This window comes from Salvelinus alpinus, chromosome 7 (genome assembly GCF_045679555.1).
Source record: "Salvelinus alpinus chromosome 7, SLU_Salpinus.1, whole genome shotgun sequence".
Lineage (NCBI taxonomy): Eukaryota > Metazoa > Chordata > Actinopteri > Salmoniformes > Salmonidae > Salvelinus > Salvelinus alpinus.
The window spans coordinates 7,609,951-7,637,054 of NC_092092.1; the positions used below are offsets into that span (position 1 = coordinate 7,609,951).

At 42.9% G+C, this 27,104-nt stretch overlaps 1 protein-coding gene across 4 annotated transcripts in view; it reads right to left on the reverse strand.

The window, feature by feature from the left end:
* Window positions 1–27,104, reverse strand: part of LOC139580382 (BAR/IMD domain-containing adapter protein 2-like) — a 136,311-nt gene that overhangs the window by 9,783 nt on the left and 99,424 nt on the right. For 3 of the 4 annotated variants that reach the window (XM_071409002.1, XM_071409005.1, XM_071409004.1), the window contains 6 exons: window positions 25,046–25,282; window positions 21,733–22,042; window positions 20,644–20,848; window positions 20,091–20,162; window positions 19,470–19,656; window positions 12,146–12,183 (listed from right to left, as the gene is read on the reverse strand). In XM_071409002.1, the coding sequence (XP_071265103.1) occupies window positions 12,146–12,183; window positions 19,470–19,656; window positions 20,091–20,162; window positions 20,644–20,848; window positions 21,733–22,042; window positions 25,046–25,282 (1,049 nt within the window). Of the gene's footprint in view, window positions 1–8,824; window positions 10,921–12,145; window positions 12,184–19,469; window positions 19,657–20,090; window positions 20,163–20,643; window positions 20,849–21,732; window positions 22,043–25,045; window positions 25,283–27,104 lie in introns of those variants that run through there. The other variant, XM_071409003.1, reaches the window with a different exon arrangement.

Consider the following 27,104-nt stretch of genomic DNA (forward strand, 5'->3'; position numbering starts at 1 on the left):
ATCAGTATAACTACTGTAGCCTTCAGCGGTATGGTGGTGGATCAGTATAACTACAGTAGCCTACAGCGGTATGGTGGTGGATCAGTATAACTACTGTACTGTAGCCTACAGCGGTATGGTGGTGGATTAGTATAACTACTGTAGCCTACAGCAGTATGGTGGTGGATCAGTATAACTACTGTACTGTAATCTACAGCGGTATGGTGGTGGAGCAGTATAACTACTGTACTGTAATCTACAGCGGTATGGTGGTGGATCAGTATAACTACTGTAGTCTACAGCGGTATAGTGGTGGATCAGTATAACTACTGTAGCCTACAGCGGTATGGTGGTGGATCAGGAGAGAAGCAGTATAATATACTGTAGCCTACAGCGGTATGGTGGTGGATCAGTATAACTACTGTAGCCTACATCGGTATGGTGGTGGATCAGTATAACTACAGTAGCCTACAGCGGTATGATGGTGGATCAGTATAACTACTGTAGCCTACAGCAGTATGGTGGTGGATCAGTATAACTACTGTAGCCTACAGCGGTATGGTGGTGGATCAGTATAACTACTGTACTGTAGCCTACAGCGGTATTGTGGTGGATCAGTATAACTACTGTACTGTAGCCTACAGCGGTATGGTGGTGGATCAGTATAACTACTGTACTGTAGCCTACAGCGGTATGATGGTGGATCAGTATAACTACTGTAGCCTACAGCAGTATGGTGGTGGATCAGTATAACTACTGTACTGCAGCCTACAGCGGTATGGTGGTGGATCAGTATAACTACTGTACTGTAGCCTACAGCGGTATGGTGGTGGATCAGTATAACTACTGTACTGTAGCCTACAGCGGTATGGTGGTGGATCAGTATAACTACTGTACTGTAGCCTACAGCGGTATGATGGTGGATCAGTATAACTACTGTAGCCTACAGCAGTATGGTGGTGGATCAGTATAACTACTGTAGCCTACAGCAGTATGGTGGTGGATCAGTATAACTACTGTAGCCTACAGCGGTATGGTGGTGGATCAGTATAACTACAGTAGCCTACAGCGGTATGATGGTGGATCAGTATAACTACTGTAGCCTACAGCAGTATGGTGGTGGATCAGTATAACTACTGTAGCCTACAGCGGTATGGTGGTGGATCAGTATAACTACTGTACTGTAGCCTACAGCGGTATAGTGGTGGATCAGTATAACTACTGTACTGTAGGCTACAGCGGTATAGTGGTGGATCAGTATAACTACTGTACTGTAGCCTACAGCGGTGTGGTGGTGGATCAGTATAATTACTGTAGCCTACAGCGGTATGGTGGTGGATCAGTATAACTACTGTAGCCTACAGCAGTATGGTGGTGGATCAGTATAACTACTGTACTGTAGCCTACAGCGGTATAGTGGTGGATCAGTATAACTACTGTACTGTAGTCTACAGTGGTATGGTGGTGGATCAGTATAACTACTGTTCTGTAGCCTACAGCGGTATGGTGGTGGATCAGTATAACTACTGTACTGTAGCCTACAGCGGTATGGTGGTGGATCAGTATAACTACTGTACTGTAGCCTACAGCGGTATGGTGGTGGATCAGTATAACTACTGTACTGTAGCCTACAGCGGTATGATGGTGGATCAGTATGACTACTGTACTGTAGCCTACAGCGGTATGGTGGTGGATCACCCCATCTCTAGCCGCAACCCTAAAGCCACATCTCTAGCCACAACCCTAACTCCATCTCTAACCACAACCCTAAAGCCCCATCTCTAGCCGCAACCCTAAAGCCACATCTCTAGCCACAACCCTAACCCATCTCTAGCCACAACCCTAACTCCATCTCTAGCCACAACCCTAACTCCATCTCTAGTCACAACCTTAGCTCCATCTCTAACCACAACCCTAAAGCCCCATCTCTAGCCGCAACCCTAAAGCCACATCTCTAGCCACAACCCTAACTCCATCTCTAGCCACAACCCTAACTCCATCTCTAGCCACAACCCTAAAGCCCCATCTCTAGCCACAACCCTAAAGCCCCATCTCTAGCCACAACCCTAACCCCATCTCTAGCCACAACCTTAGGGTTGTGGCTAGAGATAGAGATGGGGTTAGGGTTGTGGCTAGAGATGGGGTTAGGGTTGTGGCTAGAGATGGGGTTAGGGTTGTGGCTAGAGATGGGGCTAACCCCATCTCTAGTCACAACCCTAATAGCCACATCTCTAGCCACAACCCAAACCCTAACTCTCACAAGCCGTTACAAATCAACAGAGATGCATGATGCCAACATCATCATTAAGTTTGCCAATGACACGCCGGTGATAGGACAGATCACTGACAATGACGATGAGACAGCTTATAGGAAACCTGGCAGTGTGGTGCCAGGACAATAACCTCTCCCTCAACGTCAGCAAGACAAAGGAGCTGATCGTGGACTACAGGAAATGGAGGACTGAGCACGCCCCCATTCACATGGAGCAGGTTGAGAGCTTCAAGTTCCTCGTCGTCCACATCACTAAGAAATTAACATGTTCCACACACACCCACATAGTTGTGAAGAGGGCACTACAGCGCCTCTTCCCCCACAGGAGGCTGAACAGGTTTGGCATGTGTTCTCAGATCCTACAAAAGGTCTACAGCCTGCCCACTGACTGGCTGCATCACCGCCTGGTACGGCAACTGCAAGGCACCCGACTGCAATGCGCTACAGAGGGTAGTGCGTACGGCCCAGTACATCACTGGGGCCAAGCTTCCTGCCATCCAGGACCTCTATACCAGGAGGTGTCAGAGGAAGGCCCCAAAAATTGTCAAAAACTTCAACCATCCAAGTCATATAGACTGTTCTCTCTGCTTCTGCACGGGAAGCGGTAGTGGTGCATCAAGTCTTGAACCAATAGGACCCTAAACGGCTTGACTTTACCCCTACTGTACCTACAGTGCTCTCAGAAAATATTCATATCATTTGAGTTTTTCCCATTTGTTAGGTTACAGCCTTACTCTAAAATGTATTATATTGTTGTTTTTTCCACATCAATCTTCAAACAATACCCCATAATGATAAGAAAAACAGGATTAGACATTTTTGCTATTTAAAAAAAAAAAATTACAGAAAAATCACATTTACATAAGTATTCAGACCCTTTACTCAGTACTTTGTTGAAGCACCTTTGGCAGCGATTACAGCCTCGAGTCTTCTTGAATATGACGATACAAGCTTGGCACACCTCTATTTGGGTTGTTTCTCCCATTCTTCTTTGAAGCCACTCTTGCATTGTCTTGGGTGTGTGCTTAGGGTCTTTGTCCTGTTGGAAGGTGAACCTTCACCCCAGTCTGAGCAGGTTTTCAATAAGGATCTCTCTGTACTTTGCTCTGTTCATCTTTGCCTCGACCCTGACTAGTCTCCCAGTCCCTGCCACTGAAAAACATCCCCACAGCATGTTGCTGCAACCATCATGCTTCACCGTAGGGATGGTGCCAGGTTTCCTGCAGGCGTAACGCTTGGCATTCTGGCCAAAGAATTCAATCTTGGTTTCATCAGACCAGAGAATTGCGTTTCTCATGGTCTGAGAGTCTTCAAGTGTCTTTTGGCAAACTCCAGGCGGGCTGTCATGTGCCTTTTACTGAGGAGTGGCTTCCGTCTGGCCACTCTACCATAAAGGCCTGATTGGTGGAGTGCTGCAGAGATGGTTGTCCTTCTGAAAGGTTCTCCCATCTCCACAGAAGATCTCTGGATCTCTGTCAGTGACCATCGGGTTCTTGGTCACCTCACTGACCAAGGTCCTTCTCCCCCGATTGTTCAGTTTGGCCGGGTGGCCAGCTCTAGTAAGAGTCTTGGTGGTTCTAAACATCTTCCATTTAAGAAAGATGGAGGCCACTGTATTCTTGGGGATCATCAATGCTGCAAAAAAATGTTGGTACCCTTCCCCAGATCTATAATTCCAGATGTGGTTGACAGTTTGTTGAAAATGTAAGCATCTAGAGAACATATATAAGGGACTATCTACAGTGAGTGTACAAAACATTAGGAACACCTTCCTAATATTGTGTTGCACCCTTTTGCACTCAGAACAGCCTCAATTCGTCAGGCATGGACTAAAATATATCGACAGGGATGCTGGCCCATGTTGACTCCAATGCGTCCCACAGTTGTGTCAAGTTGGCTGGATGTCCTTTGGGTGGGGGACCATTCTTGACACACACAGAAACTGTTGAGCTTGAAAAACCCAGCAGCGTTGCAGTTCTTGACACACTCAAACCGGTGTACCTGGTACCTACTACCATACCACCACGTTCAAAGTCACTTACATTTTTTGTCTTGCCCATTCACCCTCAATGGCAGACATACACAATCCATTTCTCAAGACTACTAATCCTTTAACCCGTCTCCTCCCCTTCATCTAAACTGATTGAAGTGGGTTTAACAAGTGACATCAATAAGGCATCGTAGCTTTCACCTGGATTCATCTGGTAAGTTTATGTCATGTTCCTAATATTTTGTACTGTCAGTGTATAGCTGACTATTTAAATAAAATGGGACCTACTGTGCTGTACTAGACTCCATAGAGACATGCAGTGTCCAGACCACCATCCAGGAAGTAACACCAAATATGCAAAGTGGAAGCACTGCATGCATGATAGGTAGTACAGAGAAGGCTTAGGGTGGGTGACTTAGGGTGGGTGACTAATTTTAACTAGCACTACTTCTACTAAAGATGGGAGCGGGAACACAAAATAATTTATCGTGACAATAGTAGCTAAGATTTTTTTGAGCATTTAAGTGAAGGTTTAGACCCATTTATAATTAGTTGTTTCATCCACCAACACTTTTGTAATCCCCAAGTATCTATAACTACTTTATTGCAAGAGTAATTTAATGAGCCTATAGCTATGTTTCTATCCAATTGGCGACAGCTTTTCATGTGAATATTTTTTTAAATCCTCATGAAAACATGAACATTTTCCCAACACAGACGCATTTCTATCAAACTGACTAGTCTGTGTGTGATGACATACTGACACAGTGCTTGCTAGCCTACATTATGAGATTATTATGGATGAGAGATTATTTTAATAATTCAAAAAATGGCAGCCAAGCATCAATCATTCATTTCACCAGGAGAGGACCCTCGCTATTTATTGGAAAGTAGCATCAAGCTCATCACCGTGCACTTTCATCACCCTGTTAAATCACAACGTATTTCATCTGTAGCCTAATAAACTGCATGCCTTCCTGATTCGTGAGAGGACCACACAACAGAGCTCTTAACTGAATAAATATCTATTACGCTTTTCTTCTATAGTAGAAAGTCATCGTACATTTGAGGTCATTTTTCAACATTACAACTGTTTTGGTATCCCCCCCAAATCATGCACAGCAATAATTCTCTGTACATCACTCAGATTGATCTTTACAACAAAACATTTGCTGTTCCAAAAACAAAATGACAAATAATAGAATAATCATATATATATATATATATATATTATACAGTGCATTCTGAAAGTATTCAGACCCCTTGACTTTTTCCACATTTTGTTACGTTACAGCCTTGTTCTACAATGAATTAAATTAATGTTTTTCCTCAAATCTACACACAATACCCCATAATGACATCACAATACCCCATAATGACATCACAATACCCCATAATGACATCACAATACTCCATAATGACAAAGCGAAACCAGGTTTTTAGAAGCCACACCTCAGTAAAAGGCATGACAGCCTGCTTGGAATTTGCCAAATGGCACTTAAAGGACTCAGACTATGAGAAACAAGATTCTCTGGTCTGATGAAACCAAGATTGAACTCTTTGGTCTAAATGCCAAAGCGTCATGTCTGGAGGAAACCTGGCACCATCCCTACGGTGAAGCATGGTGGTGGCAGCAACATGCTGTGGGGATGTTTTTAGGGACTGGGAGACTAGTCAGTATTGAGGGAAAGATTAACGGAGCAAAGTACAGAGAGATCCTTGATGAAAACCTGCTCTAGTGCGCTCAGGACCTCAGACTGGGGCGAAGGTTCACCTTCCAACAGGACAACGACCCTAAGCACACCGCCAAGACAACGCAAGAGTGGCTTCGGGACATGTCTCTAAACGTCCTTTTATTTGAATTTCATGTAATGGACATAACATAAAATAGTCCAAATTGGTGAAATAATTTCTTTTTAATTGTTTCAAAAAATTTGACAAAAAAACTAAACAGAAAAGAGGTGCGTGCCTATGTATTCACCCCCTTCGCTATGAAGCCCCTAAATAAGATCTGGTGCAACCAATTACCTTCAGAATTGAATTAAATAAAGTCCACCTGTGTGCAATCTAAGTGTCACATGATCAGTCACATGATCCCAGTATATATACACACCTGTTCTGAAAGGCCTCAGAGTCTGCAACACCACTAAGCAAGGGGCACCACTAAGCAAGGGGCACCATGAAGACCCAAGAGCTCTCCAAACAGGTCAGGGACAAAGAGGTGGAGAAGTACAGATCAGGGTTGGGTTATAACAAAAATTTCAGAAACTTTGAACATCCCAAGGAGCACCATTAAATCCATTCTTAAAAAATATGGCACCACAACAAACCTGATAAGAGAGGGCCGCCCACCAAAACTCACAGACCAGGCAATGATGGCATTAATCAGAGAGGCAACAAAGAGACCAAAGATAACCCTGAAGGAGCTGCAAAGCTCCACAGCGGAGATTGGAGTATCTGTCCATAGGACCTCTTTAAGCCGTACACTCCAAAGAGCTGGGCTTTACGGAAGAGTGGCCAGAAAAAAAGCCATTGCTTAAAGAAAACAATACACAAACATGTTTGGTGTTCGCCAAAAGGCATGTGGGAGACTCCCCAAACATATGGAAGAAGGTACTCTGGTCAGATAAGACTAAAATTGAGCTTTTTCGCCATCAAGGAAAATGCTATGTCTGGCGCAAACCCAAAACTTCTCATCACCCCGAGAACACAAACACACGCATGGTGGTGGCAGCATCATGCTGTGGGGATGTTTTTCCATCGGCAGGGACTGGGAAACTGGTTAGAATTGAAGGAATGATGGCTGGCGCTAAATACAGGGAAATTCTTGAGGGAAACCTGTTTCAGTCTTCCAGAGATTTGAGACTGTGATGGAGGTTCACCTTACAGCAGGACAATGACCCTAAGCATACTGCTAAAGCAACACTTGAGTGGTGTAAGGGAAAACATTTAAATATCTTGGAATGGCCAAAGCCCAGACTTTAATCCAATTGAGAATTTGTGGTATGACTTAAAGATTGTTGTACACCAGCAGAACCCATCCAACTTGAAGGAGCTGGAGCAGTTTTTCCTTGAATGGACAACAATCCCAGTGTCTAGATGTGCCAAGCTGATAGAGACATACCCCAAGATACTTGCAGCTGTAATTGCTGCAAAAGGTGGCTCTACAAGGTATTGACTTTGGGGGGGGTGAATAGTTATGCACACTCAAGTTCTGTTTTGTCTTAATTCTTGTTTGTTTCACAATAAAACATATTTTGCTTCTTCAAAGTGGTAGGCATGTGTCGTATATCAAATGATACAACCCCCCCCCCCCCACCCCACCCCACCCCCCACAATTCCAGGTTGTAAGGCAACAAAATAGGAAAAATGCCAAGGGGGTGAATACTTAAGCAAGCCACTGTATGTATGTATGTATGTATATATATATATACACACACACACACACACATACATACACACACACAACCGTTCAAAAGTTTGGGGTCACTTAGAAATGTCCTTGTTTTTGAAAGAAAAGCACATTTTTTTGTCCATTAAAATAACATCAGCAATTGATCAGAAATACAGTGTAGACATTGTTAATGTTGTAAATGACTATTGTAGCTGGAAACGGCAGATTTGTTTTAATGTTATATCTACATAGGCGTACAGAGGCCCATTATCAGCAACCATCACTCCTGTGTTCCAATGGTACGTTGTGTTAGCTAATCCATGTTGATCATTTTATAAGGCAAATTGATCATTAGAAAACCCTTTTGCAATTGTTAGTACAGCTGAAAACTGTTGTCCTGATTAAAGAAGCAATAAAACTGGCCTTCTTTAGACTAGTTGAGTATCTGGAGCATCAGCATTTGTGTGTTTGATTACAGGCTCAAAATGGCCAGAAACAAAGAACTTTCTTCTGAAACTCTTCAGTCTATTCTTGGAACACAGGAGTGATGGTTGCTGATAATGGGCCTCTGTACGCCTATGTAGATATAACATTAAAACAAATCTGCCGTTTCCAGCTACAATAGTCATTTACAACATTAACAATGTCTACGCCGTATTTCTGATCAATTTGATATAATTTTAATGGACGAAAAAGTTTTGCTTTCTTTAAAAAAAGAAGGACATTTCTAAGTGACCCCAAACTTTTGAACGGTAATGTATATCAAACAAATCCCCGCCCCCCCCCCCACAGAGTGGTCATGCCATCTCTTCAGATGTGGCAGTCTGAATACTCCTACCTTGGCCTTATTCTAGTGGAGAAAGAAGAAACATTGGCAGCTTCTGGTCGTAGTAACTCGTTTGAGAGCGCTTTTGTCTCTACATTTAACACAGACAGAGAAGGGGGTTGGCAAAGCTAGGGGAAGAGAGGAGTTTGGTCACACAAACAGAGAGACGGTGCGGGAAAGAGACAGCAAGGCACATGTAAAGAAGACACCATTTTGTTTGTGGCGGGAATACGTTTTGGGCTGTAAATGCCACTTATTCTTCTCTTTGGCAAGTTGTAATAATTGTGTCAATCTAATAGGATTTAAAGGGTGATTCAAAGATAGAATTTCTGATTTAGACAGGACCAGGTATTAACGAACATATAGACAAGCAGACAGACTAGCGTCTTTCTTTATTCAGCACATAGAAATAACAGACATGTTTTATCCTGCCTCACATATCATGCTTTTTTCCCATTCCCTTTATTTCAATACAAAGACTAAAAGTACAAGAAGGCTGAATGAAGTCCCAAAAACAAATCAACTCCTCTCCCTTTTCGAGGTTGCACAGTTGTTCATTTCATATGTACTGCAAATATATATGTCACAATAGCAAGAGTTACATGTGACAAAAGGCTATTTATTACAACGCTCTAAATGGCTATTGATCCAATTATTGCCATAATTTGCAGTTGTGCTGTTGGCAAATGGATGACTGATGACTCCTTTAAGGGCATCTCATCCATTCATTCACTTCCAACGTTTCTGTATATATGTGTGCAGATCAGAATGACCTATTATTTCTGTGATATATGGTAATTACACAACGGTTAGATTGAACGGTTTATAGCTAGCCAACATTTATTGATGTTAGTCACAACGCATCTTCCTATTGTACGCACAGCAAGAGGCACGGTGTAGTCACAATTATGGTTCTTTGTTAAAAGTTGGCATCCAGGCAGCACTGATTGGAGGGGATGAGAACAGAGGCTGTTGCAACATGGTTTCCACACCATGAAATGTAGCACCTTTGTTGTGGGATGGCCGAGGTGCACAGCTATCAGTTGTTCCTTCTTTCATGCATGAACAGTAATCCTACTCAGAGCCTCACAACTCTTTCTTTCAGGGATGAGGGTTGTTTCCTCCGTTCAGCCTTGTGTATGTTTATATTAAAAAGACAAAAAAAGATCTATTCAGAAATCCACAAGCTTTTGATTATCAGAGTAAAAAGTCTTTCACACTGCCTGTCAGGTAACACCTCTGACATCATAAAACATGACTTTGTGGCTAATAATAACACAATAATACATGTTTACAGAGAATGTCACAAATAATACAGAGTATTAGGTCTTTAAGGTGCGTTTTGATCAACTGATAATCAATAGATATACTAAATCATATATTTTACTTTATGGTGCATTAATGTATAGTACACATTCATGGTCATCCATTTCATTGGGCGGATGTCCCCCAATAAGTTATGAGAAAAAATAACATTTACATTTATTTAAGTTATTTCACTACATGTGATACATACGCCTCTCATTTGAAGAGGAACGTTAGACGTTATCAGAAGAACCTCACGGTCTATAAAGTAAAGTTATTGTCTGACGGATAAGAAGACCCAGTATAGTTTTAACTTTACATTTTTTGAATAATTTATTTTCATCTTTACATGACTAAAACAATCCCCTTTGGATTACCATTTTGATTTACAGTGATAATATAAATCCTTCAACCTTCAATCTGGTGTAGAATGTTAAAGATTTTATTTTAAATAATTTGTACTATTTTATTTTATATATATATATATATATATATATATATATATATATATATATATATATATATATATATATATATATATATATATATGTTTACAGAGGAATAAATCCCCATTGAATAGAAAAGACATATACATGCATGAAAGACAAGCAAAAGATTTTCCTTATTTTCATCCTCAGATAAAGTCCATCATTCCAATGATTTGGATGGTGTCAGGAGGGTGTCAGGAGGGTGTCAGGATGGTGTCAGGATGGTGTCAGGATGGTGTCAGGATGGTGTCAGGATGGTGTCAGGATGGTGTCAGGCCATTAGCGGTGGGTACTGGTTCCCACCAGTGCTTGGCCTAGGAACTTCCCAGTAGTGTGAAAGTGCCAGGTGAGAGAGGCAGGAAGGCAAGGAGGATAGACAAGTCTTTCCCTTGGTGGAATTGTGGGGGGGGGGGGGGAGTAGACTGGTAAGCGCCGGAGGGGGGAGTGTTGTGGTGGGTTAGAGAGAGGAGTGGTGAGGGTTAGAGAGAGGAGGGGAGGGGTGAGGGTTAGAGTGACTGGTGAGGAGGGCAGATGATGAGGGATTGCAGAGGTGCCTGGCAGTCAGTAAGTCAGTCGTATTGCAGCAGCAGCAACAAGCCGAGTCTGTGTCTGTCTGTCCCTTCTCACACTGTCGAAATCAATTTCGGAACTGTTCCCCCTTCGGAACTGTGGAACAAAGAAAAGGAGAAGCTTCCAGGTATATACAGTATATAGGCACTCAGAGAAACAACAGGGGAGCAACACAACCACAGACAAATACACAATCTACAGGCATTTAGTTTGGCCAATTTTGGCGCTGGGTCCCATGTTGCTGCCTCCGTCTGCACATTCCCTTCATCCATTCATGATGAGTATTTGAATATCGTAGTATTTCATACAGTTAAGATAACCTTTCCCCAGATATAAAAAGGAGAAGACAGTAAAATAATTTCATGTCTTCAATCTCATTTCTTTGATATGCTGCAACAAATGAACTGACAGCCTTTCACATTCAACATTTACTGCAGACCTGAGTTCAAATAGCATAGAAAACACATATTATATGGACCCAGGTCTAGTATACTGTAGCCTATATACATGGACACAGAGCACAGTGTGGGCAGCAACGTAGAAGGGATAGTAACAATACTATGGAGGGCCAGTATCTAGGAGGGGGAGTGTTCAAGCCTGGGGCTTTTCCCTGAAATCAAATTTATAATAGCCTAAATGAAACTTAACGATAAAAGCAAAAAGCAAGCTAAAGCAACAAATATGTTTCAAAGTAATAGGATAAAACGGAGGGAAAATATTTATTTGACCCACTAGGAACGGCATAAGGATAGGTGATTCCCATTGGTCCAACATTGGGTTTTTGGGCAAACCAACCTTTCTGTCCCATCATGATAATATCATAGCTAGGTCTCGTCATCAAATAAATAAATGTTAAAAAATTAAAAATCAGGGGAAAAAGGGAAACACACCAAAAATAAACCATTAAAATGATATGGCAATTAACACAACAAAAACCTGATATGTCCTTGTTTGTAGTTTGATAGTTTATGTTGCAGTTCCTATCAGGGGAATACTTAAGGACACTAATTACTTGTAGTGTCTACAAGTCCATGACTTTATGTTGCAGTTCCTATCCTATTAAGGACACTAATTACTTTTAGTGTCTACAAGTCCATGACTTTATGTTGCAGTTCCTATCCTATTAAGGACACTAATTACTTTTAGTGTCTACAAGTCCATGACTTTATGTTGCAGTTCCTATCCTATTAAGGACACTAATTACTTGTAGTGTTTACAAGTCCATGAAATCATATCCAGTCTAGTACCACCCAGACAAACCTTATCAATTCAGTATCACAACCGAGTATTTTTATCTATAGAGACAAAAAGTGGCCCTTACCTCTGAGGGAAACGTTGCTCATACTGTTCAAGTCCTTGCTGTGGAGACAAAGACAAAAAACACTTTTCAGTCATCAAGTCATTGGCACTTTTGTGTCACACTAGAAAGTTGAGAATACATGATAACAGTATTGCTTGATTGGCAAATCCAGAACTGTATGAATTGAACTGCTGGAGATATTGTCAGTAGTAGTTTGTGGTCGTATCTGGCTTAGATTCAGCTTCAGGTGTTCAATAGTCACATGTACAGGGTTGCAGGTGTGATTGCAGGGTACAGTGAAAATCTTAGTCGCCGAGCTCCAACATGCAGGACTAGTGAAAACAAGGAAAATGTAAAAAAAATCGAAATATATATAAATAGCACTATATACACATAACTGTATTAGTGACAATTAAATACTGTAAATGTCCATTGGGATGGTTGAGGGGTAATTGGTATTTTATTAGGATCCCCGTTAGCTGTTGTAAAAGCAGCAGCTACTCTTCCTGTGGTCCACACAGAACATGAAACATAATACAGAACATTAACAGACAAGAACAACTCAGGGACCGAACTACATTAATCTAAAAATGGCACACATAGCCACACAAATATATATATATATACAATATATCTAGGTCAAATAGTGGCGAGGCGTTGTGCCGTGAGACGTTGTTTTATGTGTTTTTTGAAACCAGGTTTGCTGTTCATTTGAGTAATATGAGATGGAAGGGAGTACCATGCAATAATGGCTCTATATAATACTGGACTGGAAAAAGATCCCTGGTGGCATGTCTGGCGGGGTAAGTGTGTGTGTGTATCAGAGCTGTGTGTAAGTTGACTATGCAAACAATTTAGATGGTCGTCCTCTAATTTTTTCAACACGTTTCTTATAAAAAGAAAAAGTGATGCAGTCAGTTTCTCCTTATCTCTTAGTCAAGATGGCTCACTGTTCGTTGTTGGCATTTCCTGCCAAAGTTTTCCCACTTTACCAATGAAATAATCATAAAAATGTGTTGGCAACATCAAATTGTTTTGTGATGAATAAACCATCTGAGTCAATGAAAGATGGAGTTGAATTTGTCTTTCTGCCTAGAATTTGATTTAAAGTACTCCAAAGTCCTTTATATCATTGATCTTGTTTTCATAATACAGTTTCTTATTTTTTTTGTTGAGTCACATCATTTCTCAATTTGCAGTAAATCAGTCAGATGTGCAGCCAGACTTATTAGCCAATCCCTTTGCCCCATCTCTTTCAACCATACAGTTTATCAATTCCTCATCAATCCATGGAGCCTTAACAGTTCTAACAGTCAGTTTCTTAACAGGTGCATGTTTATCTATAATTGGAAGAAGCAAATTCATAAATTCATCAAGTGCAGCGTCTGGATGCTCCTTAATCACATCAGACCAACAGATAGTTTTAACAACATCCACATAAGTCACAGCAAAATAATTAGTATGCTCTCTTATAAACTATTTTATGCCCAGAATTTTGGAACTTTTGCTTTCCTGGATGGATGGATGGATGGATATACATATATTTTTTCTCAAATGATTGCCTCGCCTGGTCCACCAACTACTTCTCTGATCGAGTTCAGTGTGTCAAATCGGAGGGCCTGTTGTCCGGGCCTCTGGCAGTCTCTATGGGGGTGCCACAGGGTTCAATTCTTGGACCGACTCTCTTCTCTGTATACATCAATGATGTCGCTCTTGCTGCTGGTGAGTCTCTGATCCACCTCTACGCAGAAGACACCATTCTGTATACTGCTGGCCCTTCTTTGGACACTGTGTTAACAACCCTCTAGACAAGCTTCAATGACATACAGCTCTCCTTCCGTGGCCTCCAATTGCTCTTAAATACAAGTAAAACTAAATGCATGCTCTTCAACCGATCGCTGCCTGCACCTGCCCGCCCGTCCAGCATCACTACTCTGGACGGTTCTGACTTAGAATATGTGGACAACTACAAATACCTAGGTGTCTGGTTAGACTGTAAACTCTCCTTCCAGACTCACATCAAACATCTCCAATCCAAAGTTAAATCTGGAAGTGGCTTCCTATTTCGCAACAAAGCATCCTTGCTGCCAAACATACCCTTGCTGCCAAACATACCCTTGTAAAACTGACCATCCTACCGATCTTCGACTTCGGCGATGTTATTTACAAAATAGCCTCCAATACCCTACTCAATAAATTGGATGCAGTCTATCACAGTGCCATCCATTTTGTCACCAAAGCCCCATATACTACCCACCACTGCGACCTGTACGCTCTCGTTGGCTGGCCCCCCCCTGCTAGGTAAAGTCCCCCCTTATCTCAGCTCGCTGGTCACCATAGCAGCACCCACCTGTAGCACGCGCTCCAGCAGGTGTATCTCTCTGGTCACCCCCAAAACCAATTCTTCCTTTGGCCGCCTCTCCTTCCAGTTCTCTGCTGCCAATGACTGGAATGAACTACAAAAATCTCTGAAACTGGAAACACTTATCTCCCTCACTAGATTTAAGCACCAGCTGTCAGAGCAACTCACAGATTACTGCACCTGTACATAGCCCATCTATAATTTATCCCAAACAACTACCTCTCCCCCTACCGTATTTATTTATTTTGCTCCTTTGCACCCCATTATTTCTATCTCTACTTCGCACATTCCACTGCAAATCTACCATTCCAGTGTTTTACTTGCTATATTGTATTTACTTCGCCACCATGGCCTTTTTTTTGCCTTTACCTCCCTTATCTCACCTCATTTGCTCACATTGTATATACTTATTTTTCTACTGTATTATTGACTGTATGTTTTGTTTATTCCATGTGTAACTCTGTGTTGTTGTATGTGTCAAACTGCTTTGCTTTATCTTGGCCAGGTCGCAGTTGTAAATGAGAACTTGTTCTCAACTTGCCTACCTGGTTAAATAAAGGTGAAATAAATACATAAAAATGTAACTAGGCAAGTCAGTTAAGAACAAATTCTTATTTACAATGACGGCCTACCAAAAGACAAAAGGCCTCCTGCGGGGACAGGGTCTGGGATTATAAATAAAAAATATAGAACAAAACACACATCTTGACAAGAGAGACAACACTACATAAAAAGAGAACTAAGATGACAACATAGCATGGCAGCAACACATGACAACAACATGGTAGCAACAACATGGTAGCAACACAACATGGTAGAAGCACAAAACAGGGTACAAACATTATTGGGCACAGACAACGTCACAAACAGCTAAAAGGTAGATATAGCCATTATATTGTGATCACTGCATCTAATGGGTATGGATACAGTTTTAGAACCAAGTTTTACAGTATTAGTATAAATGTGAGCAATACTTGTGGATGATCTAGTTTCTGTAGTGTCAGTAAACACCCTGATAGGTCGAATAATAATCTGAACCAGATTACAGGCACTGGTTACATTGAGAAGCTTCCTCGAGTGGATAGCTTGATGAAAACTAGTCAGGAACAGAGATTGACCACACCCAACCTCTGTGCGGCTGACAGTGATGTTGCTTATCAGCCAGACTCCCATCTGGCTTAGCGGCCTTTTACATCTCTATACACAGCCATCATCACATGACCATATTTCACCGTTTGATCATTTCACTTTTATATTGTCGTTTGGGGGGGATAACCACAGGGGGAGCAGCCGTCAGACTAAATGACCACAGGGGGAGCAGCCGTCAGACTAAATGACCACAGGGGGAGCAGCCGTCAGACTAAATGACCACAGGGGGAGCAGCCGTCAGACTAAATGACCACAGGGGGAGCAGCAGTCAGACTAAATGACCACAGGGGGAGCAGCCGTCAGACTAAATGACCACAGGGGGAGCAGCAGTCAGACTAAATGACCACAGGGGGAGCAGCCGTCAGACTAAATGACCACAGGGGGAGCAGCCGTCAGACTAAATGACCACAGGGGGAGCAGCTGTCAGACTAAATGACCACAGGGGGAGCAGCCGTCAGACTAAATGACCATTTAAGTGCTTGGCACTTACATTAAAATTAATGCCAAGAGTCAAAAATTCAATTTTATTTGTCAAATGCGCCGAATACAACCTTAGTGAAATGCTTACCTACAAGCCTTAACCAACTACGCAGTTTTATGCCAAGAGTCCTTTAATAGAAAGTTACTCAAGTAAAAGTGAAAGTCACCCAGTAAAATACTACTTGAGTAAAAGTATAAAAGTATTTGGTTTTAAATATACTTTCAGTATCAAAAGTAAATGTATAAATAATTTTTAATTCCTTATATTAAGCAAAGCAGACGGCAACATGTTCTTGTTTTTAAATGTACGGATAGCCAGGGTCACACTCCAACACTCAGACATTATTTACAGAAGATGCATTGGTGTTTAGGGAGTCCACCAGATCAGACGCAGAAGGGATGACAACGTGTTCTCTTGATAAGGGCTTGAATTTGACAATTTTCCTGTCCTGTTAAGCATCCAAAATGTAACGAGTACTTTTGGTTGTCAGGGAAAATGTATGGAGTAAAAAGTAGGAATGTAGTGAAGTTAAAGTACAAGTTCTCAAAAATATAAATAGTATAGTAATGTACAGATACCCCCCAAAAAAACCTAAAGTAGTACTTTAAAGTATTTTTACTTAAGTACTTTACACCACTGCTAAATTGCTTATATAATTAACATATGATCAGTCATTGAAGTGTTGACAGTTGCCAAACCAATATGAGCCAGTAGAGGCCGCCAGCTGAACACAGCAGAACAACCATTGCCTTTAGAGTGACACAGCTGTATAAAACTAACATAACGGTCTGTTCAAACTCTACTTTTTTTCTATCCCTGGAATAATCTGAAGGGGAAAACAAGACCAAGAAGTTGTTATGTGACTATCTGAGCAATTAGAGACTATTATCATGCCCACATACAGTACCTCTCCACCTCCCGCCTCCTCCTACCCAAGCCCTGTAAAGGGTTGTGTTAAAAGGGTTTTGGTGTTACATAATGCAGCACATCCCCCGCTCTCGCCTCAGCGACAATATATGAGTGTGCAGGTCTCCAGTCAGCTGGGCTAGTCCTGTTATCAGCGGGTCTCCAGTCAGCTGGACTAGTCCTGTTATCAGCAGGTCTCCAGTCAGCTGGGCTAGTCATGTTATCAACAGTCTCCAGTCAGCTGGGCTAGTCCTGTTATGAGCAGTCTCCAGTCAGCTGGACTAGTCCTGTTATAAGCAGTCTCCAGTCAGCTGGGCTAGTCCTGTTATCAGCAGTCTCCAGTCAGCTGGGCTAGTCCTGTTATCGGCAGTCTCCAGTCAGCTGGGCCAGTCCTGTTATCAGCAGTCTCCAGTCAGCTGGACTAGTCCTGTTATCAGCAGTCTCCAGTCAGCTGGACTAGTCCTGTTATCAGCAGTCTCCAGTCAGCTGGGCTAGTCCTGTTATCAGCAGTCTCCAGTCAGCTGGGCTAGTCCTGTTATCAGCAGTCTCCAGTCAGCTGGACTAGTCCTGTTATCAGCAGTCTCCAGTCAGCTGGGCTAGTCCTGTTATCAGCAGTCTCCAGTCAGCTGGGCTAGTCCTGTTATCAGCAGTCTCCAGTCAGCTGGGCTAGTCCTGTTATCAGCAGTCTCCAGTCAGCTGGGCTAGTCCTGTTATCAGCAGTTTCCAGTCAGCTGGGCTAGTCCTGTTATCAGCAGTCTCCAGTCAGCTGGACTAGTCCTGTTATCAGCAGTCTCCAGTCAGCTGGGCTAGTCCTGTTATCAGCAGTTTCCAGTCAGCTGGGCTAGTCCTGTTATCAGCAGTCTCCAGTCAGCTGGACTAGTCCTGTTATCAGCAGTCTCCAGTCAGCTGGGCTAGTCCTGTTATCAGCAGTCTCCAGTCAGCTGGGCTAGTCCTGTTATCAGCGGGTCTCCAGTCACAATCACTTTCCTCAGTACCAGAAGCAGCAAGCAGCCTTCTCTAATCTGGGCTCTGTCATCTCTGTGTGGCCCGTCACAAAACACAGACGCACACACACAAACAAACACTCACACACAGACAAACACACAGACACTCAGACAAACACTCCGTGTGTGTGAGGCAGAGGGGAACTGATCCCCCGTTTATGTAAGTTAATGGGCCAGAACGTTGTGGGAAAGCTGTGTTGAGTGCCACCGGGGACCTAAACACACAGCCTGTCACACTGATGGTTTACTGCACAAGGCACCTAAGTCACTTGTGTTGATTGATTCCTCCTATATATGAGGGCATAGCTAAGTGCTCTCGACTGGTGTACGTACAGTGTGTATGTGATCCTTTTAGGTGCAGTTAGTAAAGTCATGAAAATAAAATACCGTCACACTTTAAATGCTTTCAAAGTTTCATGGTTTGTACATATAAACCTCCTGTGTGAACATGTGTGAAAATGTGTGTGTGTGTGAATTGAGAATGCCTCAAATTAAAATGTAATTTTTGAATTGAAGTAGTAAACAGGATACAGAATCACAATTAGAATGAAAGGAAATATAATTTAATTAATTGAAATGTATTGAAATTCTACTGCCCGTTCTATTCTATAATAGGTGAAGTCAAATATACATCTTGTACATAAAACATGTCGTTATGTACATTCAATATTTTCAGGACAAACTCTTCAAATTAATGATCAAGGAAGACAAACTGTATGGAAATATTCTAAGTTATTATATCATATCTGAAATGTTATTCAATATGGAGAAAATGCTACATTTCCCAGAATGCAGTAGTTATCCTTCAAGTTGACCCTGAGACCTTTAAAAAGAAACCAAGCAAATGAAATGGTTGGTGGAAATATAATCAGCTATTCTAAGCACTAAGGTTAAACGAGTAACTATATGAACAATGTTTCCGGAGAAAAGTGATATATTCTTTGGTATCAGGAAGTGTGACCTGTCAGATTCAATGAAACTCTTAATGTTCTATGACTGAGTGGAATTTATTTGAATTCCACTGAATTAAGTTCTACTTCCTGTCACTCAAACTCTAATTCAAATTCTACATCCTGTGGAGTGTGACCAATTCAATTTGAATTTCAATTCATGAGTTGAATGGGAGTCAATTCTACAATTCTGAGTTGAATGGGAGTCAATTCTACAATTCTGAGTTGAATGGGAGTCAATTCTACAATTCTGAGTTGAATGGGAGTCAATTCTACAATTCATGAGTTGAATGGGAGTCAATTCTACAATTCTGAGTTGAATGGGAGTCAATTCTACAATTCATGAGTTGAATGGGAGTCAATTCTACAATTCTGAGTTGAATGGGAGTCAATTCTACAATTCTGAGTTGAATGGGAGTCAATTCTACAATTCTGAGTTGAGCACAATCCTGGTATCTACGTGTGTGTGTTTGTAGTAGTTGTTGTTGTTGACCTGTGAGAAGCCCGGCCCCGCCACGCTATATGGCCGTTGTTGCCGTCTGCTGCTGTGTGCCATGGCTGCACTCTGCATGCTCTGTGCCAGCAGGCGAGATGACATGCCGTAGTCTGGGGGAGGGACACCTGCCATGTCCTCTCTCTCCAACAGGTTCCCCGTGCTGCTGCTCTTACCATGGTGGAGACTGGTGACAAACACAGTCAGTAAGTTACACAGGGAGTGAAATGAAAACTGTGATTAGCTGAAGAGTCAGACAGTGCAAACCGGAGCCGTGACATAGGCCTAGATTCAATACGTATCGCGGAAGATCCGTGCTGCAGCACTGCGTTCATAATAAACGCTTTAAATGTCGGCTCAATCTGAAACTATATTTACATTTCAAATGCGCTATAACTGGGACCTTCCGCGATATGGATTGGATCTAGCCCACAGTCAACCAGTTACACATAAAAAAATATATAACAAAATAAAACAATTCCAGAACTGAAAATAACTGATCTCACACTTTGAAAATGAACAAATTAGCTACAGAGAGAGAAAGGAGTAATTCTCTGTCTATTGAATAACAGATAAACACCTGTTTCCTTACAAATACGTGACAAAAAACGTCAAACGTACTTGTTCTCTCGTAGTTTGTTGCCGTCAGTCTCAGGGATAACACGTGTGTAGGAGAAAGGGAACCAGCCACGCCTAATGAGGAAACAGAGATTCAACAGACCAATCAGCAAACAGAGAATCAACAGACGAATCAGCAAACAGAGAATCAACAGACGAATCAGCAAACAGAGAATCAACAGACGAATCAGCAAACAGAGAATCAACAGACGAATCAGCAAACAGAGAATCAACAGACGAATCAGCAAACAGAGAATCAACAGACGAATCAGCAAACAGAGAATCAACAGATGAATCAGCAACAGTGATTCAACATTGACAGCATAACCTAGAGTCAGGATGCTTATGACGTCATATTTAAATGTAAAGATTCACACTAATAACTATAATAATATATACCATTTAGTACACGCTTTTATCCAAAGCAACTTAAAGTCGTGCATGCATACATTTTCACGTATGGTACATTTCAAGAGTCACGCTCTACCAACTGAGCTACAGAGCGTAACTCATAGTGCTATAGACAAAAGCAATGGGATGGAGTTAGGATACTTACATGTTGTTCTTTTCGTTCTCTCCATAGTGCCATCCGTCGCGAGCCTCCGGGACCAACAGGGTGATGACGTCTCCCTCAGAGAAGCTGAGCAAGGTGCTGTTGTCCCCCGCTGCATGGGAGAAAACGGCCTGGACACGGGTACGTCCGTTCTTCTCCAGCCCTGCAGCCATGGAGCTAGACCGGGGCAGGGTCCGGGTCTCTGGAACTGAGGAGATTTGATTTTACTTTACATTTTTTAAAACAGGGAGTTAGTAGCTGGACTTTTCTACATGTTTCTCTACAGTTGTACTGTACCTTACTACTGAACATGAGCTTTACTAGATCTATAGGACTTATGACCAAATCTAGGGGTTGCCTTTACACTTCCATCATGCTGTACCACAGAACTTCTGCAATAAAGTCCAAGGTCTTTAAGCAGATAACTAAGCCAAAACAGGTCACACAGGGCCTACTGTATATAGTACCTGCTCGGAGTACCTAATGTATTAGTATAACCCACCTCTCCTAAGTGACTTTAAATGCTTCCTTTATTCTTAAAGCCTCTGTCCTTCACCTAATTTGAGTCTTTGTTTCTCCTTTTTAAACCCACCGTCTTCTCCCTCCCTCCTATTCCCATGTGCTCTGCTCTGCTTTCACTGAGACCACAGTTCTCTAAGTGCCAGGTACACACTGTGACAGAAGGAGAGACAAGAGCTATTCAATAGTAGAAATGAAGAAAAGAGCCGATAGAGGGAACAAGAACAACCCCCACTGCACAGCATTCAGCTCCTTCACAGCATGGAGTCAATGGCACAATCTTCAGAAAGGTCTCAATCAAGCCGTTCACTCTAAGGTCTCTGTGACGGAGGTGGCATTCATAAAGCCCACTAGTGATGTATTCTGTAATATTCTTACTTGACTGCCTATATAGCGGAATACCATTGAGCCCCAATAATGCATTGGTCTTCACAGTACTGCACTATTGCCGATGTTTTGCTGTAAAAAAGTACGTCAATGTGTTACAGTGTAGCTTCTGTACATATGATTATGTTGCCCAACTTTTGAGGGCCTCAAGATGACCCGCCCTGCCACTATCCTGGTCTTCCTTACCCATGGTGGTGTTGCTTTTGGCTGGGGCGTTCTTACGGACAGGCAGGGTGTTGGAGTAGACCTCACTGCCCTGTCTGTGGGGCTGGGAGAGGTGCTGGGCCTGGGAGGAGGCCTGAGCCTGCTGGGCCTGAGCCTGCTGGGCCTGAGCCTGCTGGGCCTGAGCTTGGGCCTGAGCTTGGGCCTGAGCCATCTTCCCTTCCATCCAGTGTTGGTAGTCCTCCCCTCCTCCCCCTTCTGCTCCTCCGTGGGCCCCTGTCGTTCCATTCATCATGGGCATCCCTCCATCCACTCCTCCTGGTCCCATTATACGCTGCAGGGAGGGAGGGAGTAAAGTAGGAAGGAAGGAAGGAAGGAAGGGAGTGAAGCATGTGTTGATGTGTTCGTTAACATACTCATTAGGCACCATTCTTCCATCACAGAAAAGCATTACATAATGTGAATCTCATCACTACTAACGAGAGGGAGATTATGCTGTTGGAAATGGGCCAGGTTGTGTTGATTAAAGGTAGACTCAGCGATATGATGTAGAAAATAAAACAGCAAAGTGGGTCAATTTCTGCAATAACTAAGAGCGTTAAAGCGCGATGCTCAACCTCTCTGCTGTTTTGGTCCCGTGGCTACCACATTGTAAAAGCATAAAGCAGAACCCGTGCACATACTGTGTGACAGCAAAGTTGTGCATCTCGTTAAATTTGCAATATCTGCTGTGTTGCCCGTGGCAACATCATTTAGCTTACTATAAGAGATCAATCAACTGTAACGGAACAACTAAGCAGCACCACGACACAGCCACAAAAAATCCCAACCGCCAGTCTTCAATGTGAATGGACCCAAGTTGTTTGTTGTTGAAAGACACTTTTCAATGCACATCATCACAAAACAGAATGATAAAGGACAGTCAGAGATGCTGTGGGATCTGTGGGAAAATCCTGTCCACTTTCAACGTGTTTCTGTGGGATCTGTGTGAGGATCCTGTCCACTTCAATGTGTTTCTGTGGGATCTGTGTGAGGATCCTGTCCACTTCAATGTGTTTCTGTGGGATCTGTGTGAGGATCCTGTCCACTTCAATGTGTTTCTGTGGGATCTGTGTGAGGATCCTTTCCACTTCAATGTGTTTCTGTGGGATCTGTGTGAGGATCCTGTCCACTTCAATGTGGTTCTGTGGGATCTGTGTGAAGACCCCGTCCACTTCAATGTGTTTCTGTGGGATCTGTGTGGGGATCCTGTCCACTTCAATGTGTTTCTGTGTGATCTGTGTGAGGATCCTGTCCACTTCAATGTGTTTCTGTGGGATCTGTGTGAGGATCCTGTCCACTTCAATGTGTTTCTGTGGGATCTGTGTGGGGATCCTGTCCACTTCAATGTGTTTCTGTGGGATCTGTGTGAGGATCCTGTCCACTTCAATGTGTTTCTGTGGGATCTGTGTGAGGATCCTGTCCACTTCAACGTGTTTCTGTGGGATCTGTGTGGGGATCCTGTCCACTTCAATGTGTTTCTGTGGGATCTGTGTGAGGATCCTGTCCACTTCAATGTGTTTCTGTGGGATCTGTGTGGGGATCCTGTCCACTTCAATGTGTTTCTGTGGGATCTGTGTGGGGATCCTGTCCACTTCAATGTGTTTCTGTGGGATCTGTGTGAGGATCCTGTCCACTTCAATGTGTTTCTTCTCTGAGAATGTTACACAATAAGAATCATCTGCTCTTCCTCCTTTTAAGGCAGCCTTATTTTTTTTAAACTAATTGATCTTTTGACCAATCAGATCAGCTCTGAAAAAGATCTGATGTTAAAAGATTTGATATTGGTCAAAATACCAATTAGTGAAAGAAAAATATCAGAATCTGGCTGCCTGTGTAAACACAGCCTTAGAGGCTTCCTCAATATGTTACTGCAATTCACACACATGAACGCAGGCACACAAATGAACGCAGGAACACACGGACGCAGGCGCACACACACACACGAACGCAGGCACACACACACACACGAACGCAGGCACACACACACACACGAACGCAGGCACACACACACACACGAACGCAGGCACACACACACACACGAACGCAGGCACACACACGAACGCAGGCACACACACGAACGCAGGCACACACACGAACGCAGGCACACACACACACACGAACACACACACCACGAACAACCACACAGCAGAGTGGAAGTGGGGTGTGAAACAATCAACAGCCCAACAGACCCAAGTAATCTGTTTCTGTTCCTTCCTAAAGGCATTTCTAATTAGCATGCAGCACTAACGACTTAATTTGCATCAACAAGTGTGTGTGTGTGTGTGTGTGTGTGTGTGTGTGTTGAGGCATCAGGGAGGGTTCTGAGTTCTAAAGGAGAGGCTCCAAGAGATTCCATAATGGAATCCCAACATCCTGGGGCATCGCTAGGCAACCCTGGGGCATTGCTAGGCAACAGACTAGCTGGTGGTGTTAATTAAGGAACGTCGTTAGAGCCGCAGCCCACAAACCTGCTGCTGGCCTCAACACTCAACAGTACTCCCTCAAACACCGAGGCACCACACCGATACAGAGGCTCATACTGAGAAACGCAGGCACTCACACACAGCGCTTCAAAGCTTCATAATCAAAAACACAATTAGTGATGATAAACAACGATTGATGCCTGCAGCACCCAATTAACTGAATGTTTCGCCATTAGGGCTGACAAACCATAGCAGCTCTATAGCTTACTATTGGGTGATATTGTAGAAATATATGTGTACTATAATAGTGCTAACACAGTGCTAACCAGTGGTGTAAAATACTTATGTAAAAACACTTTGTACTTTACTATTTATATTTTTGACAACTTTTTACTCCACTACATTCCAAAACAAAATCATGTACGTTTTACTCCATACATTTTTCCTGGCACTCAAAAGTACTCATTACATTTTGACAGGAAAATGGTCCAATTCAAGCATTTATGAAGAGAAAATCCCTGGTCATAATACTGTCTCTGATCTGGTGGACTGTTGTAGCCCTGGCTAGCTGTAAAAAAAAAAAAAAAATTTTTTTTTTAAAAAGGTAAACAAAATTGTGCCATCTGGTTTGCTTAATATATGGAATTTTAAATGATTTATACTTTTATTTGAGCAATTCCATTTACTTTGATACATAAGTATATTTAAAACTAAATAATTTTAGACTTTTACTCAAGTAGCATTTTACTTTCACTTACTTAAAAAAAAAAAAAACTTTTACTTGAGTCATTTGAGTACTTGTTCCACCACTGGTGCCAACACAGCGCCAACACAGCAATATTATAGTAATACCACCGGTACCAGTAACCCACCTGTTGGCCCATGAGGGCAGCCAGCTCGGGGGGTACAGGCAGGGGTTTGGCCCCGGGAATGGGGTCAGAGATGAGCAGGTTGCCCTTGGAACCATGGTGGGTGTGGGAGACGGACCCCAGGGAACCCCCTGCAGAGGTCATCTGCTGAGCCAGGAGCATGGCACGGTCAGGCAGCTTGGTAGGGTCAGCACACGCCTGCTGCCATGCTGGGATCTTCTGGGCTAGCAGGTCCTTACCCTGGAGAAGACAGGTAAATAAACACAAAGGGAGAGAGTGGTGAGACACTGTGTAGTGGGAAGATAGGTGAATATTGAGCTGTTCTGGTGAGAGAGTAACGAGGTGTTCCTTTGAACCTGGTCAAACGTTAAGTGTATTTATATATAAGGAGATATTCTGGGAGAGTATAGGGATATATCGTTCAGGAGAAACTGTTGAACAAATCTTTATACTGTGAAAAGGTTCACTACTTGAGAAGATAACTACATTAGCTGAGGTAGTTGAGTCAGCCTAGGTGGGAGAGCGTGGGCTCCTGGAAAGCAAGTGTCAATGTGTGGGATCTCCAGCTCAAGTATCACATCAGAGAGAGCGCAAGAGAGCGAGAGAGCAAGAGAGAGTAAGAGAGAATAGCTGACCACTGTGACTGACCCAAAATTAAGGAAAGCTTTGACTATGTACAGACTCAGTGAGCATAGCCTTGCTATTGAGAGAGGTCGCCGTAGGCAGACCTGGTTCTCAAGAGAACACAGACTATGTGCACACTGCCCACAAAATGAGGTGGAAACTGAGCTGCACGTCCTAACCTCATGCCAAATGTATGACCACATTAGAGACACATATTTCCCTCAGATGACACAGATCCACAAAGAAATCCAATTTTGATAAACTCTCATATCTACTGGGTGAAATACCAGTGTGCCATCACAGCAGCAAGATTTGTGACCTGTTGCCACAAGAAAAGGGAAACCAGTGAAGAACAAACACCATTGTAAATAGGGCCCATATTTATTTTTCCATTTGTACATTGTTACAACGCTGTATATAGCCATAATATGACATCTAAAATGTCTCTATTCCTATAGAACATTTGTGAATGTAATGTTTACTGTTCATTTTATATTGTGCATTATCTATTTCACTTGCTTTGGCAATGTAAACATATGTTTCCCCAAGCCCAAAAAAGCCTATTGAATTGAAAGCGAGAGCGTCACCTATTCCCCTTTCTGCAACAGCATCAAACAAAGACATCCTTCTCTCTCAGCTCTGACAGCTCTTCTCTGTGTTGGCCTGGGGAGCTGAAGCAGCCTCATTACCAGTCTAGCAGGCCGTTTCATCTCACAGCTGAAGCAGCCTCATTACCAGTCTAGCAGCCGTTTCATCTCACAGCTGAAGCAGCCTCATTACCAGTCTAGCAGCCGTTTCATCTCACAGCTGAAGCAGCCTCATTACCAGTCTAGCAGCCATTTCATCTCACAGATGAAGCAGCCTCATTACCAGTCTAGCAGCCATTTCATCTCACAGCTGAAGCAGCCTCATTACCAGTCTAGCAGCCATTTCATCTCACAGCTGAAGCAGCCTCATTACCAGTCTAGCAGCCATTTCATCTCACAGCTGAAGCAGCCTCATTACCAGTCTAGCAGCCGTTTCATCACACAGCTGAAGCAGCCTCATTACCAGTCTAGCAGCCATTTCATCTCACAGCTGAAGCAGCCTCATTACCAGTCTAGCAGCCGTTTCATCTCACAGCTGAAGCAGCCTCATTACCAGTCTAGCAGCCATTTCATCTCACAGCTGAAGCAGCCTCATTACCAGTCTAGCAGCCGTTTCATCTCACAGCTGAAGCAGCCTCATTACCAGTCTAGCAGCCATTTCATCTCACAGCTGAAGCAGCCTCATTACCAGTCTAGCAGCCGTTTCATCACACAGCTGAAGCAGCCTCATTACCAGTCTAGCAGGCCGTTTCATCTCACAGCTGAAGCAGCCTCATTACCAGTCTAGCAGCCGTTTCATCTCACAGCTGAAGCAGCCTCATTACCAGTCTAGCAGCCGTTTCATCTCACAG